The sequence below is a fragment of the Crocodylus siamensis genome, chromosome 1, assembly GCF_052110815.1.
Source record: "Crocodylus siamensis isolate JL-2025a chromosome 1, ASM5211081v1, whole genome shotgun sequence".
NCBI classification, from domain to species: domain Eukaryota; kingdom Metazoa; phylum Chordata; order Crocodylia; family Crocodylidae; genus Crocodylus; species Crocodylus siamensis.
In genome coordinates this window covers 4,612,011-4,631,973 of record NC_143395.1, presented here as the reverse complement: position 1 = coordinate 4,631,973, position 19,963 = coordinate 4,612,011, and the positions used below count along the sequence as shown (strand labels likewise).

Genomic DNA, 19,963 nt, shown 5'->3' with positions numbered 1-19,963 from the left:
CCAAGGTTGTTAACAGAGTTCTGCAAAACCCTGACAACTGAACCCAGGATCATGCCAACCTCACCTAGCTTAAGGGTTCACTGCCACCTTACAGTGAAAATTTACACCTGGCTTCAGGTTTTGCTACTCAAGTTCACGGCAAAGTTTTCTAAGGCTCATCTTAAGAAAGCCAGAACCCAGTTTTGGGGGGTCTAAATTGATTACTTCTCTAGATGCTGGTTGGATCCTTTCTTACGTCTCATAACTCCACCCAGGCCCCTAGTTGTCCTAACTCTTCCTCCCAGTTGATAGCCTGATGCTTTCTATTATCCTACACTCAACTTCCATACCATTTGACATGCAGTTTTACTGTGCTGCTTCCATAGTAAAACTGCAATGTGGCACTCAATATTTATAGCAAATTCACAATCAGATCTGATTAGCATAGTAGTCCAGAGTTATTTTATTTTTATCTGCTTCCACTGCAGAGCTCTCCCTGGGATTTGAAAGCCAGGGCAAACAATACCTTATCCCTCAGGATAAAGGTTTGGCAGTCTGAACAGGTAATGCACAGAGAACCAAATGATCCCACCTCTGTCTCACATAGTCCTACTGAACTGAAAAGGGAGTATGAGAAGCAGATTGTGACAAAGAAACACAGCACTGGACCTGGAAAGTGTGATTTCTCCATAGTCGCACACAGAATTAGATTGAGATATACTTTCATGTGGCATTGGTATCAAACCAAGATAATTCTTCAGATGAGAAGCAAGCCCGAGTACAGAAATTATTCACATTTATACGTGCATTCAAGCAGTCTATCCATCCTATAGTATGTCTGTACTGTTCACTACAGTGCAGCATAGAGATACCCAGACTAACTCAGGACTCCGAGGCAGACCAGCTGTGACCTCATGGAGCTCAGCCCAGACTAATTTTACTTTGCCAAAGCACAGAGTAAATTAATATGCCCCAAGTAGCATGCTGTAAGAAACATAAGAATATAAGAACCACCATTTACTGGGTTGGACTACAGGTTTCTCTTGATGAGTATCCTGTGTCTCTGTGTCTCTTGGTGAATATCCTGTGGCAGCTGCTGTTATTGCACCTCCTCTAAGTGGCTGCCTGGGGTTGGTGCCCTGGTTGCCCACCATTCACTATGTCACCATGCTCAAGTAATAGCCCCACCAGTGCCATTAATTATACCAGGACTCCAGTAGCTGGAAGGTATCACTGCAGAATCCAGTAACAGTTCACTTGGGGATATAAAGCCAGAGATAACAATATCCTAAACCCCTGCCGTAAGAAGAGGGCTATCTCCCCTGCCCCTGACGACTGAACATCTTGCTCTGCCATGAGTCTCATTGACTGAAATGGAACAAAATCTTGCTTAATAAGTGCAGCATGGCAGGATCTGGCTATTAAACAGCAAGCAACCATGGCCAAATTTGTAAAGATACTTATGAGCTCAATGCTCTTTGAGTTTAACAGGAGCCAAGCACCCAAATTCCTTTAAAACTCTTGCCCCACTCATCTACAGGAAGCATGGTCAAGCACTGACTCACCTGCGTAGAGTTATTCAAGGTGGCGAGCATGTCACCAAATATGGGTCCCATAAACACACCGCCATCATAAACCACCCGAGCAGTGACAGTGGGATTCAGTCCAGTGAGGTTTTCAGCAGAGACCTGGTCAAGAGTGAAGAATTTTATTTTACAAGCTGCCAATTGATTCAGTGACCAATTCAAATCCACACAATCCATGTTCACAGTTACGCGATGCAATACTGGAAGCATTTTCTCTAGCTACTCTAAGACCCCCATTGTCATAGCACCAACAGCTTTGCTTTTTGTAGCGTATGTATCGTCACAACACCCCTACGATACTACCACCATTTGTAGGCTTTCTTCCATGCCACTCCTGCCAATACAGCTGTGCCAACTGGCACCTTCCAAGTTGCAGCAAAGCCTGAAATCAAGAAATCTGCGTACACTGATAACATTGGGCAAGTCCCCAGTCTTTGCTTTCCAGGTCAGCGTCCAGATGGCTTCGTAACACGTGCTCGAGTCCTTGGTCACTGTGAAATCACTGGCATTGAAGTAGTGTGCTGTGGAGTTATCGGTGCTGCTCTGCAGGAGCTTGTGAAGATGATGGGAAGAGATGTGAATGGGGACACCTGGGAAGGGCATTGCAAAACAACAGGTATCAGCCTCTCTGCAGTCCCAAGCCTGCGTGATCCTAATAAGGGAAAGGGCCTGGCTTCTGTAGTAATAGATGCACTAGAAATACATGCAGAAGACCAAATGTTGTATTACAGGGCGCCTGTCTGTGAAAAACCCCACTTTAAGGAAGTGGTCAAAAGCCCACCAAAATCAATGGATTTAAACTGCAAAAGGCTTTGGAGCAGTCTCTAAATCATCGTGTCAAAATGTTCTCTCCTCTTCTCTTTTCTCCCACAGTTTTTTGAAGATGTTAAAGATGAAGAATTATTGTCTGCCACCAAAGGAACTAGCTTGCCAGCCTCCCCTTTGTAAGAAGGTTTCCCAAGGAAGAAAACCTCATCTCCCCCTACCTTGGCTTGCCAAGTAAAGGTCATTTCAACCCTCTTTGTACCTGATATCACAGTATTAGGCAGCAGGATCTGGAAGGTCCCTCCAATAGGTGGGGATGCGGTTTGCAGTCTCTGAACCCTCAGGCTGATGTTTGCATTTTCCAGGGAAGCAAAGAGAGAATCATCTTCTTCAGACCCCTGAGAGGGCAAGGTTCCCCTGCAAGAAAGAGTTTGACACACAGAGACATCAATATCCAGGAGGTCCTATGTACCCTCCACATCACACTATCCAGTGTGAACACAGCAGCTGTGGGCACTTCTAACTGGGCTTCAGCTGATGGTAGTCCCTTAACCTGCCGAACTCTTCAGAAGTAGCTATGGAAAAGTAAGCACTGAATCAGGAGGGTTAGGCTCACAAAATCTGACTGCACACTGCTGTGTCTGGCCCTGTTTGAGACTGTCAAACTGAACTCCAGCTCAAATCCAGCTCCAACGTGCTTCCCGTGCAATGGGACAATGTCAGTGCAGAAGTCCCAGGCCTTGCCTCACTGGGGCTTAAAGCTCACAAACACCTTTTGCATCGTTCGCCTTATTTTAGAGACGGGGAAACTGAGGCTCAGAGAGAGGAAGAGACCTGTCCAGAGCCACGCAGAAGGCCTATGGATGAGCTAGGACCAGAACCCACCCAGGTTTCCCACATCTGCCCCATCGTAAGTAGTTATCAACGGCCCATTACTGCACTGTTTAAGGGTCTGACAGATGTTGGTATCCTTATCCTCAGGACAACACTGTAAGGTAGGGAAGTGCTATTATCTTCATTTTCTGGAAGGGGAATGGAGTTACAAAGAGACTGACTGATGTTAAAGTCTTAACCATCTGTCTGATAATGAAGGACATGAAATGTGGGTCCTTCGAGTCCCCAGTTGACTCCTTAAGCATGGGACAAGCTCTCTGTCCTGAATGTTACCTACCCAAAAAAGTCATCATCCTGCTCAGTTTGAATGAGACTTTTTAGGTACTTGGTTAATATTTTTAAAGCTCTTTCAGGCCCTACATTAGAAGAGCAAAGCAGTATTAGAAAACAGTAATAGAATAGAAATCATTCCTATATGACTTGAGAAGCAGCACTCCCTGCACTACACACAACGCTGTGTGCCATGGTGCAGGCACCCCTGGGAATTTATGCAGACGGTGTCCTTTGGAAGTGTTTGAGGATACAGGTGGGGGAAATTTGCTGCCTGGACAGACATGGATATTCCCTGCTTATGCTTCCATGAGGCCTGCCTCAACTATGGTGGAAAATAAGGCAGGTGACATCAAAAAACAACTTCACTTTTTGAGTCAGATACATTCCTGCAGTGTTTCCTGATTTATGATAATATGCTCTAATTATGTGTTATTCTTATGTCTACAGCGATGGAAAGTCAAGACCATGTGTGCCAGACCCTGGACAAACAGAGAACTAACAGGGCATCCCTTCACCAAAGAATAAGTGCAGGTTTTCAATGTCAAAGGCACGGATAAGAAAGTTCAAAGCAGTATTTATAGATGCAACTTCAACAAATGTGCTCAAAATCTCAGTACATCTGTATTATGCCCCGAAGCAATTATCTGCATTGCTTGCAACACAGAACCTTCCTCTTGCTATTTTTTAAGTTATAAACCAATTTCTACTTGTGCGCGTGGGGGGGGAAGTGTCCATTGAAACTGTGTGCAATAGTGTCACCCTGTGGCAACTGATATGAACAACACCTAGGTGATTCAGTGGTCCAGGTTTCTAATTCCTAAAATTATGAATCACAGTGACAGAAAAGTAGGGCTTGGAAGCCCTCAGGAGGTCATCTAGTCCAACCCCCAGCTCAAGGCAGGTTTATCTCAAACTAAACCATCCTATACAAACCCCCCACAACTTATGCTGATCTGACTGTGGAGTTCAATCCCTTTCTGATCCCAAATGTGACTTGTAGAGGCAGATAATATCATTGGCTCATCTAATCTGATCTCCTGCATATTACAGGGTATTTAATTTTACCAGTTCTCCTTGCACAAATCCTAAAGTTTGGCTGAAACAGAGCTAGTGCTTCAACAAAAGCAGATTGTCCAGCAAGACATCTCCCACTCCTTGATCTGAATACATTGTAAAATGGAAAATCCCCAACTTCCCTGGAAAGTTTGTTTCTGTGATTAATCACCCGGATTGTCAAAAAGCTGTAACTCATTTCTCATTTTATTTAACCTGGCTTTAGCTTCAATCATTGGTTCTAGCTACATTTTCTTCAGTAGATTAGCAAGCCCTCCAGTACCGAGCATTTTTCCCTTTGCAAAATACTTACAGACAGTCCTTGGACATACGACACAATTGGTGCCTGAAAACCGCGTCTGAAGTCGAAACGTTGTAACTTGGAACTGATTTTCCTATAGGAAATAGCGTTATAAATGGGGGATCGGTTCCTGAGCCAAGGCCCAATACACTATTTTCACCAAAAACAGCCCAGAATTTTCTACTCTATCAATTATAGATGAGTAATATAGTGAGATTAATGTATTTATATTGTAAATAGCAATCATATTGATTTAGAAGGACTTTTTTGAGGTGACTTGGTTGGACTTTTTGAAGGGTTCTTTGCTGGAGTCTTCTCAGGAGTCTTGGCTGCAGGTTTTTCTGGAGTCTTGTCGTCCTTCTTAAAGGAAGCGTCCAAGAAAGTTTGGACAGATGTTCTCCAGGGAGATGGGCAATGCAGCAAACTTGTTCACCAGCGTGGCGTGGCATTGGATCAAGCATTGTAAAATCGAAACCGGCATCAGAAAGTCGAAACAGGGCATCCATTTATAATCGCTGTAAGTGCGAAATGTTGTAACTTGAAATGTTGTAAGTCAAGGACTGCCTGTTATTCAGGGTAATCAAGTGGCATCTTGGTCTTCTTTTAGACGAGACCAGCACAGCGAGCTGTAAGCCTCTCGTCGTAAGGCATTCTCTCCTGCCCGACTCCTTTCTGCAATTCTGCTCTTTCTCACTATTCATCATCCTTTTAAAGATGTCTTTTTCAAAACTATGAGCAATGGTCCAGCATGAATCTCAGCAATGCTATACATAGAAGTAAAATCATTCACACCTTCCTGCTCACTACTCTCCTATTTGTACAGGAGAGAGAAAAAAAAACTGCTTCAAGTCTGAATTTGCCTACTCCACTTTGTCCCTGCCATGCATGGCCTGGGTTTTGTTGTGAAACTTTGCTTTCTATTTAAAAACTCCCGGTGAGAACAAATGCAGTCACAGGAGATCTGTTTACAAGTTAAGCCCCTCGGTGCTGTGCTAATCTATGATGCTGGGAAGCTTGGCTGGTTTTGTAGCATGATTTTGTCCAAATGATCAATGCATCACCCTACCGCCTTGGACTTTGCATGACTGCAGCAGAAATCCTTGACACTGAACAGATTCTCTCTTGGCAAACCCCTTTCAGTTGTGGAGAAACTAAAACCTGTCCATTTCTAGCCTTGTTGGCTAGAGTGGCAGCTTTTTTCAGCTGCAGAGGTCTGGGTTTTCAAAGGTATCGAGAGCTCACAGCAGCAATAGGCTTCTGTAGGACTTGTGAGTACTCAGCACTTCAGAAAATTAGGTTTGTATAACCTCGTGCCTGGGACTTTTGTCACTCCCAGAAGAGCCTGGGCACTTTTACAACAGCATCTCTCCAGCTGTGTATTTTGGCATCCAACAATAACTCACCCTCAAGACCCATTTCAAATGCCTTGCCACTGCGCAAGGAAGGAAGAACAGTGCTGTAGTGCTCAGGATACCAGCTTGGCAGTTAGGTGCCTCTGCTCAATCCCCTTTTCAATGCCATGGACTTCTTGTGGGACTTTAGACAAGCCACTTTTTTGGGCTTAGAAGATCCATATCATCTCTACTATGACTCCTGATTGCTTAGGTACTGCACATTTAGTTTAATCAGTTACTAACTAAATGTGCAGTAACTACAGTTCTGTGCGGTGTTATTAGGGTAATGCACAGTCAGCATCATGAAAAAAACCATGCGCCAATGCTACTATGCAGTAACTACAGTTACTGCACAGTAGCATTGAAGCATGGTTTTTTTCATGATGCTGACTATGCATTACCCTAATAACACCGCACAGTAGGCTATTAGCATAATTTTTAACTGCCACGCTACTCTGCAGTGTCATTAGGCACAATAAGTGTCTCATGTAGACATGCCCTGTAGGTTGCAGACCCCTGCACTAGATGATAACATAAAAGACACCACCACTAAAAAGAAAGACCTCTGCTCATCTCTGTGACAACCATGCTTAGATGTTGGCATGTGTAGACGAAACAGGGGTTTACTTCATCTAAATTAAAGTGGGGAGTTTTTAAAATCACTGCTTCAATTTAGGGTGAAGTAAATCCTGTGTCATGTACACCTGTGACTTACTTGTCTCTCTGGTGGCAGGGAGGGGAAGGTGAACTGCCAGCGGGTGGAGCGGTCCCTGAGCTGCAGTTGGGGGCCTGGTGCTTCCTTCTGCGGCAGTGGCAGCACCCCCCAGGTGGCACCCACCTCGGGTGGTCTAGGGGGGCACCACAGCCACAGAGTGAAGGACCAGGTCCCTGTGCAGCTCACGCAGGCAGGCTCGGGGTTGGGGAAGATCAGGCTCACTGCTTCTTTTTTTTTTCCCTTTGGTGGAGGCTGCCTTCCCAAGCTGCACAGCCCCGGAGCCACACAGATCCCAGTGCTTTGCTCCACGGCTGTAGGGCAGTAAACTAAAACTCCTGAGGGGTTTTAGTTTGCTGCACCCCAAAGTCCTTTAAGGTGTATTATGCCACTGCATGTGCTACAACAGCTGGAATTAATGCGCAATAAGCTGCCGACACATGCAAACACCAATGCCATTAAAGCAGTGCAAAAACATTTAACCCGCTTTAAAGTGTTGTGCACACATACCCCTCATTTTGTCTACACACGCCCTTAGAGGAGCAGATTCTGGGAAGCAGATCTTAAGGGGATGAAGGTGCTTCCCTGCAGCCCTGGGTAAAGCGAAATGAGGGACAAGATTTCAGATCTATCCACATCCCCTACTAGATAGTTCTCACTGTCTGCTTGGAATCCCATACTGAAACACTCAATTCTCTCCATGCCCCATGGGAGACTGGTGCTGCCTTAGTCGGGGGGGCACATGCCCCCCCCACCCCATGACCAGTCTTGCTGACCGGAGGGGAGGTCCCCCACAAGCAACCCTGTGGACTGGGGGAGTCCCCCTGGGCAAGCCCACTGCGGCCAATCGCTGCAGATGCTGCCAGGAGTGGCTGCAGCCTCTTCTGGGAGCAAGCACTGGCCAATCACTGTAGCCGCTCCCAAAAGAAGCTGCAGCGATCGCAGAGATTGGCCAGCACTTTCAGGGGGGCACCAGCTCTCTTGCCTGCCCCCCCTGCCCATAGCCTAAGCATCGAGCATGGTTGGTCAGGGGGTGCACATGCATCCCCTCCGTGTCACCACTGCCATGCCCTGACTAGGGAAGTTGGTCCCCTCTTAGGATTCCAGATTCTACTCTGAAGGCCAGAAAATTTAACCTCTGTAACACCTAAATATGAGGCATTTACATAGACTCATACAGAAGAACATAGGGACGTGGGGCTAGAAAGGACCTTCAGAAGTCATCTAGTCCAACTCCCTGCCTGAGGCAGGATACATCCTTTTTTTGTTCTAGTCCTGATCCTCTCTGTAAAATGGGAACAAAGGCACTCCTCTACCATGCTACAACATTGTGAGGATAAAATATTGTGATAAGGGCCATGCAAGTATGTGGGAGGTTGAGGGAAGCAGTGCTGTGAGTTTACCTGGGAGCTCTGAGCACACCAGTGCCTTCACATGTGGATGACACTGGGGTGGGCCCCAGCAACTATTACTGAGGAACAAGTGGGAACAAGCAGGTGTCTCTTGGAAAAATAGAAGTTGTAGACAGAATCGTTTTACATAGTTATGTGTATTTCTGTCCAGGTACATACATATCTTAGCACCATAAGCACCAATTATGGTACAACACAGCAAAGAGATGGTCCCTGTCATCAACAGTTTACCTCTGTCTTCCAGCAGCCTCTTGCTAGTTCTGGGCTAGCATGCAGACAGAGGCAGGGGCAGATTGGTCTGATTCACAACCCCCTCACTAGGACTCTCCAGTTGGACTCTGGAGAGATAGTCATGGAGCAAGGAGAAAGATGTTTTCTTGTTTAAAACGTTCTTTTAAAACTCTAGAAATCCAGATCTGAATGCTCCCTCTTCCACAAGCTCCTTGGAAGACCAAGGGCAAACCAATTCATGCTGCTGGGTTCCAGTTCTCCATTTGTAAAATGGATTAACAAAACTTCTTGAATCTACCTTGGTTTGGTTTGGTTTTTTAATCAACTTGCTGTGGCACAGGTTCTCATTGCCTATGAATACGGGCAGCACCTAGTACTGAGGGGCCGTGATCCCAGCTGGAGTCCTTCAGTGCTACAGAAGCACAAATAACTGATTTCAGCTTGACCACAGGGGCCAAAAAAAATTGTAACAATACAATGAATGGCTTCTCCCTATGAGCTGTGAAAGCCAATTGGCAAGGTCTTTACTGTGCACAGGCCAGGGAGGTGACCGGTTGGTTTGAGAAAGATTGGGCTGTTATCATACAATCCCAGTTTGAACTCCATCAGGGGTCAGGACTCGTTAGCCACTAGCCTCCAGGGTAGCGTGGCAATAGATCCAGACATGGCATCCTGATCTCGATCCAAACTTCCCCATAGCCCAGCAATCTTGGGCTTGGATCCAGCGATCAGACTCTGGTCCCTCTTTATTTTCCCTTATCTCAATGGCTTACAGTTTTCGCTGTTCTGTTTACCCTACCTCCCTATTAGCAAGTAGATATTCCTGGTGACATTGAATCCTCTCTATGGATAGCTAGGGCAGGGGAAGACCTGCACACAGGACAGTCAATGGAGAAAGAACAAAAATCAGGAAATATCATTTCTCCACAAGGGACAGAAATGCGGGACTTGCCCAATGGGATCAGGTTCAAGGTCTCTGTATCCCATTATACTACCTCTGATAGTAGCTAGATGCTTTAAAATGAGGTGCAAGGAACTTGGCAATAAATAGATGTGAGACAACCTGCACTCAGTCCATACCTCAGTGAGAAAAGAGGGAGATGCCCACCACAGCCAGCCACCAGCAAGGACACATTGTAGATGGGGGGTGACCCAACCACAGACACTGCTTCTATAATATTCCCCCCTGGATGAGCTGGTTTGGGGTCCCTTTGGAAAACTGAAAGGAAAAAAAGAATATGGTTTGATTAGGGATGAACAATTTTGGCTTGTTTCCTAAGCAGCTTCAATTTTATGGAGTTGGAAGCAGACCCATTTCTTGTTAGGTTTTCACAAATCTTTTTTTTTTCATAAATTTTACATCTGTTTTTCTTTTATCCTTGAAGTTATTAACATGTTTCTTTTCAGTATTTGCAGCAAGCTAAAACTATTGAGAGCTAAGTTGATAACATTTGCAATTTTAAAAAATCAATTAGGATGCCAAGAAGTTAGTTTTCTTTAAAAAGCCAACATTTTTTTTCACAAAACTCCAATTTCAGGTTCTTTAAAAACTATTTTTTCTCCAAAAAAAGATTCAGAGCAGGTCCATTGATGACCATGGATATTCTGTTAGTGCTTCAAATGGCATTCGCAAAAACAGAGTGATGAAATTACCAGTTACTTGTCTGTCCGAGATGATTATTTCATCAAGGTAAAACTTTCCAGGTGGTTCCTCATCTACCCCAGGGAGCAGCAGGACAACCTGATGCACCAGCACTGTTGAGTTTGCTTGACGGTCTAAGAGGAGTTCAGAGTTGTTCACACAGCTCCTCCACAGGTCAACACATGTAAACTCCCAGCTGAGAGGTATTAAAACAACATTTTAATAAGAGCCATTGCAATCCATCACCTACCTGGACAACTGCCTAAATATCCTAAGTGAGTGCTGGTGTAAGGGCTACTATCTTGGCCAACGCATTAGACAGTGAACCTGAGACTGCCACTGCATGAGGTTGCTACAGTTGAGGCCCTTGCTGGGACCTCGAAATAACAGCCTTGAATCCGCTGTATATTAGTCCAGAAGAATTGCCACACACACTCTGTGCCACGTGGCAGTGAAAAAGGACATCCTTGTGTTCGAATTGTTTTAAGCAAGACTGAAATGTTTTGAGGTGTTTGGCATGTGATGGAAAGATTGGTTTCCATCCTTGTCTTTCATACTAGGACTCCAACGTGTTGTGACAATGACAGCCACACCAGCCCCTGGCCAGGAACTCAAAGTCTGCTCCTACTAAATCATGTGGTTCCAAAAATAAATGCACCTGCATGGCCATCCTACTTGCTCACACCCCTCTCCTGATAAATAGAAACTGCTGACTGTCTGATGTCGCTAGCGCTAAAACCTGCACTAATCAGCATTGCTCTTACTCTGAAGATACAGGGGAAAAATAGCCTGTGATGACATTTTATGTTTCCTTTGTCCAGGGTTGTGTCATGTTTTGCTCACTCTTGCCATAATCCTCTGTGCCAGTTGCTGCCATACCCCATTTGAAGCAATAGCATACAACTGGGGCCAGTCCCCTCTGCTAATGCAGGATGCAGAGCTGAGCCAGTGGCTTGTCTCTACAATAAGAGGCAAAGAGGAACCAAACTCAACAGCCAGGTTCCAACACTAACCTGTATAAATGCAAATTAAGAACATCTAAGATGTCACACCAAACTGGACATATCCATCTGTCTCTCAGGGCAGTGGAAAGTATTCAAACAACAGCATGATGGGATCAGAACCCCAATCCCAACAATCATGAGTCCCACCATGGCTCTTTAAGATGCCAGGTCACAGGGAGCTCCAGCATATTGATCGCCTTGTCCCACATTTCCCACAATAGCTCTGGAACAAGACACTTTAAAAAGCCTTGTTCCAAGGCAAGGAAAGTGGTTCTTCCCCTCTATTCAGCACTGGTGAAGCCACAGTCTGCAGTCCTGTGTAGAGTTTTGGGCTTCCCACTACAGAAAGGATGTGGACAAATTGGAGAGAGTGCAGTGGGGAGCAATAAAAATGGTGAGAGGGCTGGGGGACATGACTTATGAGGAGAGGCTGAGGCAACTGGATTTATTTAATCTAGAGAACAGGAGACTGAGAGGGGATTCATCAGCAGCTTTCAACTACCTGAAGGGGGTTTACAAAGGGGATGGAGCTGGACTGTTCTCAGTGGTGGCAGATGACAGAACAAGGAGCAATGGGCTCAAGTTGCAGTAAGGGACTTTAGGTTAGAGATTAGGAATAATTTCCTCACTAGGAGGGTAGTAAAGCACTGGAACAGATTACCTGCAGAAGTGGTGGCAACTTCATTCCTGGAAGTTTTTATAACCCAGGAAAACAAAGTCCTGGTTGGGATGATCTAGCTGAGGCTCGTCCTGCTTCGAGCAGGGGGTTGGACTAGATGTGACCTCATGAGGTCCCTTTTAACCCTCATTTTCTATGATTCCATGAAAATACAAGGTTGTGGAGAGCCCTGGGACTCCCCACAACTGAGCATCTTTGCTGCAGAGCAAAGCTGGGGGCTGCTGGACAAGGCAGCAAGGACTGCTGGGCAAGGGGGTTGCAAGGTTCCTGGCTGGTAGAAGCTCTCATCTCTCCTCTACTGGGAACCTTGCCTTCAGCCCCAGTGTTAATCTCACTCCCAGTACCAATGCTGATAACAAGCTGATTGTCAGCATCAGGATGGGAGTAAGCCACACATCCAATTTATGGCATCACACAAACTAGCCACAAAGATGTTCCACCTTTTATGCAGAATATCTTTGTGTCTGGTTTTCCACTTTATGGTGCCATAAATTGGTTGAATGTGTGGCATTGTTACTATTTGTGGAATATTAACATGTTAATCATATAATAAATTTAACGTGTGCCTGGGGCCGAAGACCAGTCAGTACAGTACTTTAAAATTTAACAGGGAGACTGCTATGTTCAGGAGATTCTCACTGAATACTTGAAGAGAACTGCATTTGTTCCAAAGGAAAGGCTTCCCTTGGTGAACACACACACCTCTGCTCTGACACAGACTCTAGTACATGTTGAAGCAGGGCTGTTGGCAGTATTCACTGCATAGACCAACCTCCAAAGCCAACTGGATATACTCAGTGTGTCTAGTCCTTTAAAACTCAATGTGATTGTAATTCATTGTTTCAAGTTTTTGCCATCATTAAGGACAGAGCAGCAAGTTAAAGATGGCATAGCAGTGAGCAGTCTACATACACCATTAAACTTATTCATGCTGGAAAGTACTGATACTACAATTTAATTGACTTCAATGAAGCTATATCTGTCTGCACCAGCTGAGAATCTGCCCGAGTTGCAGCACATCTGCAGGCAATGGATTCGCTACACATGGTCACAGGGTGAAGGGAAGGTCATTTATTCAACCTACGTAGCCTATAAGTATGCTTTGAATACCTTTCCAGGCCGTTCTCTTGAGGACTCCAATGGCAAGTAAGATTTTTCTTCACTGTACCTAGAAAGGCATTGCTGTAGGACACCAAAACATGAAGGATGTTGCTTATATAACCTTTATGTGCAAAGCATACCTGTGACAGTAGAGAAGGAGAACAAACCAGGAACACATTAGTCCAGAAAAAGAAATTAGACTGAGGTTCAAATCCAAGAAAAATCAAGCGCGGTTCCCTTCTGACCTCTGTTTCATAACTTGGGTGAAAAAAATTACTGCTATGTATCCAACTTTCACGAACAGGTGTTCACACCATAAAACCCATGACTGACATAGCTCCATTGCTGATGGGACCAGCAGAAAGCTCAAAGGTTTCAACGCTTAAAGAAATGAACTACCTTCTCTTCCTTTGAGAAGCAGGTATATTCATAGTGAGATCTTGTATCATGTTTTTTGTTAGTGAATCGCAAGGCACTTTACAGAGAAGGTATCATTTCCATTTTACAGATGGGGAAACTGAAGCACAGGTATGTGAAGTGACTTGCCAGAGGTCACAAGCAGGCTGTCAACAATTGGAAATAGACCCTTTGTCCTTTGAATTTCCACCCAGTACACTACACCCCACAGTCTAGTGCAGTACCTAGAAGGTCAGAGAAAAAAATGGGCTGAGAATCAGATGACTTGATTCTTCTTCCCAACTCTACCCTGACTCCCTACCTGACTGTGAATAAGCCACTTCACTTCTTCGTGCCTTAATCTGATTCTTGTGCTCAATGATTGCCCAATGATTATTTAAAGCAAAATGCATAAACAGTGTTGGGGAGCCAGCTGGCCCCTGGCATGAAGGAAATGGATAGGGCTGTGCACTGAGAGAATGGGGGAGGTATATTCATCTCCCTGGGTGAAACAGGATCGCACTCCAGAGATGAGATATGTACTTTTGAGGTGTAACAGGGGCAAAGACTCAGCTATTGAGGCCAAGGTTGCGTTCCACTTTCAGGTCCCTGCCGCCATTTTTAAAGCACTTCGTCACAGATGCTACTCACATGTGTGTATTGAGTGACATCGTATCTTGGTAAAGTTGGTGGCGATGTTCTGACAAGATGCTTTGGGCTGCAAATGCTGAATCTTCCACAAAAGGGCTCCACACCACTGACCACATAACCCTTAGTGGAGAAGTCCTTCTGATCTGACAGTGGTAAAAATGAAAGGGGTTAGAGGTGTGGAAACAATCTCAAAAGCAGCTGTATGGCAAATGTTCAAGGTAGGCAGTGAACATGCACATTCTGGTGAATATCATTCTAGTTTTCTTCCCATTTGACAGACAGCATGATGCGCATTACATTGTACAGTCATTAGATGAAAAACCAAAACCCCATTAAAACCTGGACGCAGATCTCCCCCAGCTGAGCTGAAGCTTTAAACATAAGGCTGCTGTCAAGTTCCCTCTTGTTCTTTCTCTTTCTAGCCCCATGATTCTTTCATTCTTTGCTCCAAGTTGGCTAACTTTAATATAAGGGATGGAAAATACCCTCATTTACCTTACTCTGTAATTCAGCTGGCAGCCCACGGACCACATGTGGCTTGCAAAAGGTTAAACTGCAGCCTCCAAGGACCTGACCAGCCACTGCATTCCCCATTACTCCAGCTGCAGTAGCGGCCAAGGGCTCTGGGCTTCCCTTCCTGCCTTTGCCCCTGCCCCTACCCCTGCCCCAGGGGGTGGTGAGGTGCAATGCAGCCCAGACTTTAGTGCCAAGGGAGCTTGCAGCCCAGGGTGCCTGAGTGGCACTGTGCTGCGGGGTAGCGGCGGGGAGGAGCTCACAGCCAGAGAGCTAATGTTGAGTTGGGCCGCCTGGGGGCATGGCATAGTGCGGGGTTGCCCTGCACACAGTGCAGGAGCAGGGGTGCCTGGCTTCACACTGCAGTGTCGGGCATGGGAAGCAGAGGCAGCAGGGTACACGTCATAGATTTCATAGACATTCGGGCTGGAAGGGACCTCGGAAGATCGATGAGTCCAGGCCCAGGGGCAGGAAGTCAGCAGGGGTCATAGGATCCCAGCAAGATAAGCATCCAAATGTGGCCTGAAGGCATTCAAAGTAGCTGCCTGAACCACCTCTGGCAGCTGTCTATTCCAAACTTTGGGGCTTGGACAGTAAAGAAGTCCTTCCTTATGTCCAGCCTGAAATGGTCACAGAGGAGTTTGTGACCATTTGACCTCATCACCCCATGGGGCTCTCTGGTGATACATGGGGGCACGTGGTGCAATGTGGGGAAACTAGGGTGCATGGTGGAACAGGTGTAAGTGTGCTGTGCAACAGGGGGATATGGGGTGGAGTGGGGAGCACCCAGGACACGCAATCCAGAGATAGGGCACCTGGGTGTGCAGTGCACTGGGGGCAGAGGGATGTGCAGCTCCTGCCAGTGTGTCCCCTCTTAATGTGGCATGAGGGACGTGTGGCCCTCAGCCACGTAGAGGTTGGACAGCCTTTATGTGGCAACTTGAATCTCCTCAGACCTAGAGCTCCGGCATCCCCAGGGCTGCTCAACTTATTTGACCCCATGTGCCAAATCCAGCCCATGGGGCTCCTCAGGGCTGGATGACTCACCTCCAGCAGCGCACCGGTAGCTTCTCAGCACAGGTGCCAGAGCCACTGCATTGGTGTGACGTTGGACCCCAGGGAATTTACACTGCCACTGCTCACACACCTCACTGATCTGAGTCACCAACAGGGACCACAGACCCCAAATTCAGCATCTGGTGAGGAAGTCAGTGGTGGGGGTGGGAGGGAAGACATGGCAGTGGCATTCACCCCCTAGGTTTGGAAGCTGCACTAATACAGCACCTTCAACACCCACTCAGGCCACAATTAAACCCTTCATAGGCTGCATGTGGGCCACAAGCTGCCACTTGGATAACTCTGTGATCCAAATGTGAACAGCACCACTATGGCAAATACATCTCTAAGAGCATCCTTGTTAGTTCGGCACGTGCCCAAAGCAAAGGGCTCCGAGAACCAGATCCCTGTGGATAAAGGTACCTCCGTTCCAGAAAGGGGTTCTGGCATAGTGCTCATTGTTTCCTACTGACCACCTCTTTGGACCTCCCCACTTGCCATGCAGATGATCCAAGACACCAAATACTCAACACAGTTTGTACAGTCACTGGGCACCTCACTGTATTTCTTGGAACCGCCCTCCTAAGAGCTGGCATTTAATTTTTAAGTATGCCAAAGGCCAAGTTGTAGGATTGCCAGCCCTTCAGGATTGCCCTGGAGAGTCCAGGAATTAGATCTAAATCTCCAGGAGACTGCTGAGAGTCACCAGGGACAGAAATGATAGGGCATTCATTAAAAAAAATAATAAAAGTTTAACCCGATTTATACCAGTGGGTTTTTAAAATGTAATAGTAATGTGCATTTGTCATCCTGACATAAAGGCATAAATGTCATTATGTCATGTGATGAAACCTCCTGACTTAGATTTAAACAGAGCTGGCAACCCTATCAAGTTGTAAGTAGGATCACAGAATAGTAGGGCTAAGAGAGACCTCATGAGGTCATCTAATCCAACTACCTGCTCAAGGCAGGACCATCCTTGACTAAACCATCCCAGCCAAGTGTCAGTCTAACCTGTTCTTGAAAATTTCCAGGGATGGAGAGCCCACAATTTCTCTAAGTAGCCTATTCCAGGGCTTGGCCACCTTCATTGTCAGAAGGTTCCTCCTAATCTCCAACCCACCATTTCCCCTGCTGCAGTCTGGGGTCATTGCTCCCAGTCCTGTCCTCCATAGTCACAGAAAAAAGCCTATCTCCACCCTCTTTGTAATCTCCTTTCACATATTTTAAAACTGTTATCAAATGCCCCCTTCATCTTCTCTTTTCTAGACTAAATAATCCAATCTCCTTTCACATATTTTAAAACTGTTATCAAATATCCCCTTCATCTTCTCTTTTCTAGACTAAATAATCCAAGCGCTGTCAGCCTTTCCACACAAGGCTTGCTTCGCAACCCTCTAATCGTTCTTGTTGCTTAGTGCTGGGCCCTTTCCAGTTTGTCCACATCCTTCTTGAAGTGCAGGGCCCAAAACTAGACCAGGTGAAGCCTTGCCAATGCTGAATATAGTGGAGGAATCACTGCCCTTGATTTGCAAGTGGGACTCTAGTTAATACAACCTAGTAAGCAGGTGACATATTTCAATTCATGATCTACTGTATCCCCTAGGTCCTTCTCTGCTGTACTGGATGGCTTTAGAAAAGTCATATCACCTCTTTATTTCACCTCTCTTCTGCACTCAGGCTCCAAATTGCTGCCAGGGGCCGACTCTGACCTTGTGTTTTTACAGGCCTTAAGACAAAGGGGCTTCTCATCACAACTGTAATATTAATGTTTTGCCCTACATACCTTGGAAGTTAAAAAGGGGTTTAACTGGGACCCAAGTTTTGACATGACCACAGCCAGGAGAACCCTTCATTCGTCTCTTCTTTTTCTGCCTTTCCTGATAAGTCATGTGTCCAGGGTCTCTGATCATGTTTGTTACTCTGCACTGGACTCTTCCCAAAGTGTCCACATCCTTCTTGAACTGTGGGGCCAAAACTGGACATAGCACTTCAGGTGAGGCCTCCCCAGTGCTAAATAGTTAGTTGAGGGTACTAGGTGACCAACCTGGATTCGCTCCCAACCAAGACAGCTCCCTTAGTAGAGTCTGAATATCTATATAGTCACCATTACCAAACTAATCTCATCAAAATATCATCAAAAAAATGCAATTAGGTGTGTTGACAAGAGCCATGTTCCATGCAGCCATATTCATTGGCATCAATTATATCCTGATACACATAATCACCACGTTGTTGATTATTAATTGCATTTCATAGGGGCTTTCTCATTCTTTTGCCCGAGATTAACATTAAGCTAGCAGGCTTGCAGTTGGTCTGCTTGTCTAGCTTTGCCTTTGGACTCTTCCAGTCTTCTTGAACTTCCCTTCTCCAGGCCTTTTAAACCTGGTGCAGTATACCTTGCATTTAATATTTACTGGAAAAAAGGACTGGGAAAGTTTCTGCCCTATTGGTAGCATCCTAGAATCCAGGTCCCCTTTCTTTCCCAGGCAGCATTCTTCCCACTGAGCCTCACAGCCTCCAACATATACTCTTCCTTCTGGCTCCATGTATCTTCTGCTCTTGGCTGTCTTTGGGAGAAGAGCTTCAAGGAAACACCTGGAGAGGGGCCTGGGTAATGTCTCACTTGCATCCTGGTGGTTACAGCAGTTTGTTGGGAAGGACAAGACATCAAACCCCTCTGAATGAAGGGGGATTATAACCTGTGTTTTCTGCCCTGTAGGCAAGTGCTCTGAGCAGTAGGCTTTTGAGCTAAAATGTGGGAGCCCTTCCCTTCACCATCTAACATCTACTAGTTTTCAGCTTTTGGCCAACTAAATGCATTGGACTTCCCCATCTTTATGTTCATACATGTGTAGTATTAGCATAGCCTTACTGAGTTAACCACCCAAAGATGTCACGGTTCCTATGTAAACAGAAAAACTCATTATTGCAATACGCTGATTGCTACTCTGCACTGGAATCATCTTTATTTTAGTATGTATTTACCATTCTCAAACCCATTCCGGAAAAGGAATTTCGCAGACAATGGCTCAGTGTCACATTTTACTGAAAGAAGCTCCTCTATGACTGCTTGGACCTACAGAAAGGAAAAATAAAACCATGTTGAGGATGCAACCATTGTTATGGTCCATTGTGTAGCTGACTGGTCTGAGATGCTTCTAAGTCACTGCTATGTTTCATAAAACTGAGATCACAGACTTTGACAAGACCAGCTCACAGTGCATTTTAGGGATACAAAGACTCTCCTGGTCTATGTTCCTGCATGGGAAAGACCCTATGGTCAAGTGTCAGAATGTCCATTTTGATAAACAATTATCTACTACTCTGCGTTTCACTGTGAACATGAGGGGGACTAGATCAGATGCAGTTGCAGGTCCCAGCAGCTGGGAGTTTCCCCACAAAAACTGCTTTTCAAAAGCATTCCCAGTAATTGTAAGCATAAGTGAGACTATGGCAAGAGGTCTCAGCCTCTAGGACAGGTCACCAACTGAGACAGGTTTTCATAGCCTAGATGAGACAATGCCAAAGAAGTGTATGTGTCCCAGCACAGCTGATCTGCTCCACTGGGCAAAGCACGTGGCTCACTGTCTTGCCCGCAGATCTTGTGGGACAATTAGAGATGTGTTCCTCACTTCCAGATGTGCCCCCAGTTATCTCTGGATTCCCAGAGATTGCCAGGGGCACACCTCTGCACATGGGAAACAGTGACTTTCCCTACTTCCAGAGACCACCCCGGAGATCCTGGGCACACATCTCTGCAAACAAGGAAAGCCACAACACTCCAGTGCGGTCCTGGGGCTGGGGCTATCAATCAGCTGATTGAGGGTCCCAGCTTTCATTGCTTCCATAGGCATGCCCCTGGGATGCCCAGGGCAAGTGTCTGGACATGGGGAGCCCTGAGTTTCTCTGTATCCAGAGCCACATCCTGGAGATAGCCAGGGTGGTATCTCTGGAAGCAAGGGAAAGTGGGCAGGCACTCCCAGGGTTTGAAAAGCCCAGCTCTGTGCAGGAATTCCCAGGGCACTCAGGACTGGGCCATCAAGTCCCAGAAGCACCTACCTGGAGAGAGTCCCACCATCAAGCAAATAGACATCTGTTGCAATACAAGTGGAACAGTTTATGACTACCTTTTGTCACGGCCACAAATCTCGGCATTTGTGGCATGACAGAAGGTATGGACATTTATTCGCTTTCACTTTGTGACCCATAAAAATGTTGATGGTGGCATAAGTGCAACAAAAAGCATCTGTTTCCACCCTTACTTTTATGAAGAAAGGTGGTTAGCCAGGCTAGTCTGAAGTTAGGCAGAAGTTTGGGC

The 19,963-nt window shown here is 45.9% G+C and overlaps 1 protein-coding gene across 1 annotated transcript in view; it reads right to left on the bottom strand.

Annotated features, from left to right (window-relative positions):
* PKHD1 (PKHD1 ciliary IPT domain containing fibrocystin/polyductin) overlaps positions 1-19,963 on the bottom strand; it is a 407,856-nt gene that overhangs the window by 348,882 nt on the left and 39,011 nt on the right. Inside the window, exons 18-25 of the mRNA XM_090030582.1 lie at positions 18,631-18,721; positions 14,074-14,216; positions 13,036-13,166; positions 10,254-10,438; positions 9,681-9,819; positions 2,593-2,747; positions 1,971-2,155; positions 1,545-1,667 (exon numbers count right to left, since the gene is read on the bottom strand). Coding sequence (XP_089886708.1) covers positions 1,545-1,667; positions 1,971-2,155; positions 2,593-2,747; positions 9,681-9,819; positions 10,254-10,438; positions 13,036-13,166; positions 14,074-14,216; positions 18,631-18,721 — 1,152 coding nt within the window. The remainder of the gene's footprint in view (positions 1-1,544; positions 1,668-1,970; positions 2,156-2,592; positions 2,748-9,680; positions 9,820-10,253; positions 10,439-13,035; positions 13,167-14,073; positions 14,217-18,630; positions 18,722-19,963) is intronic.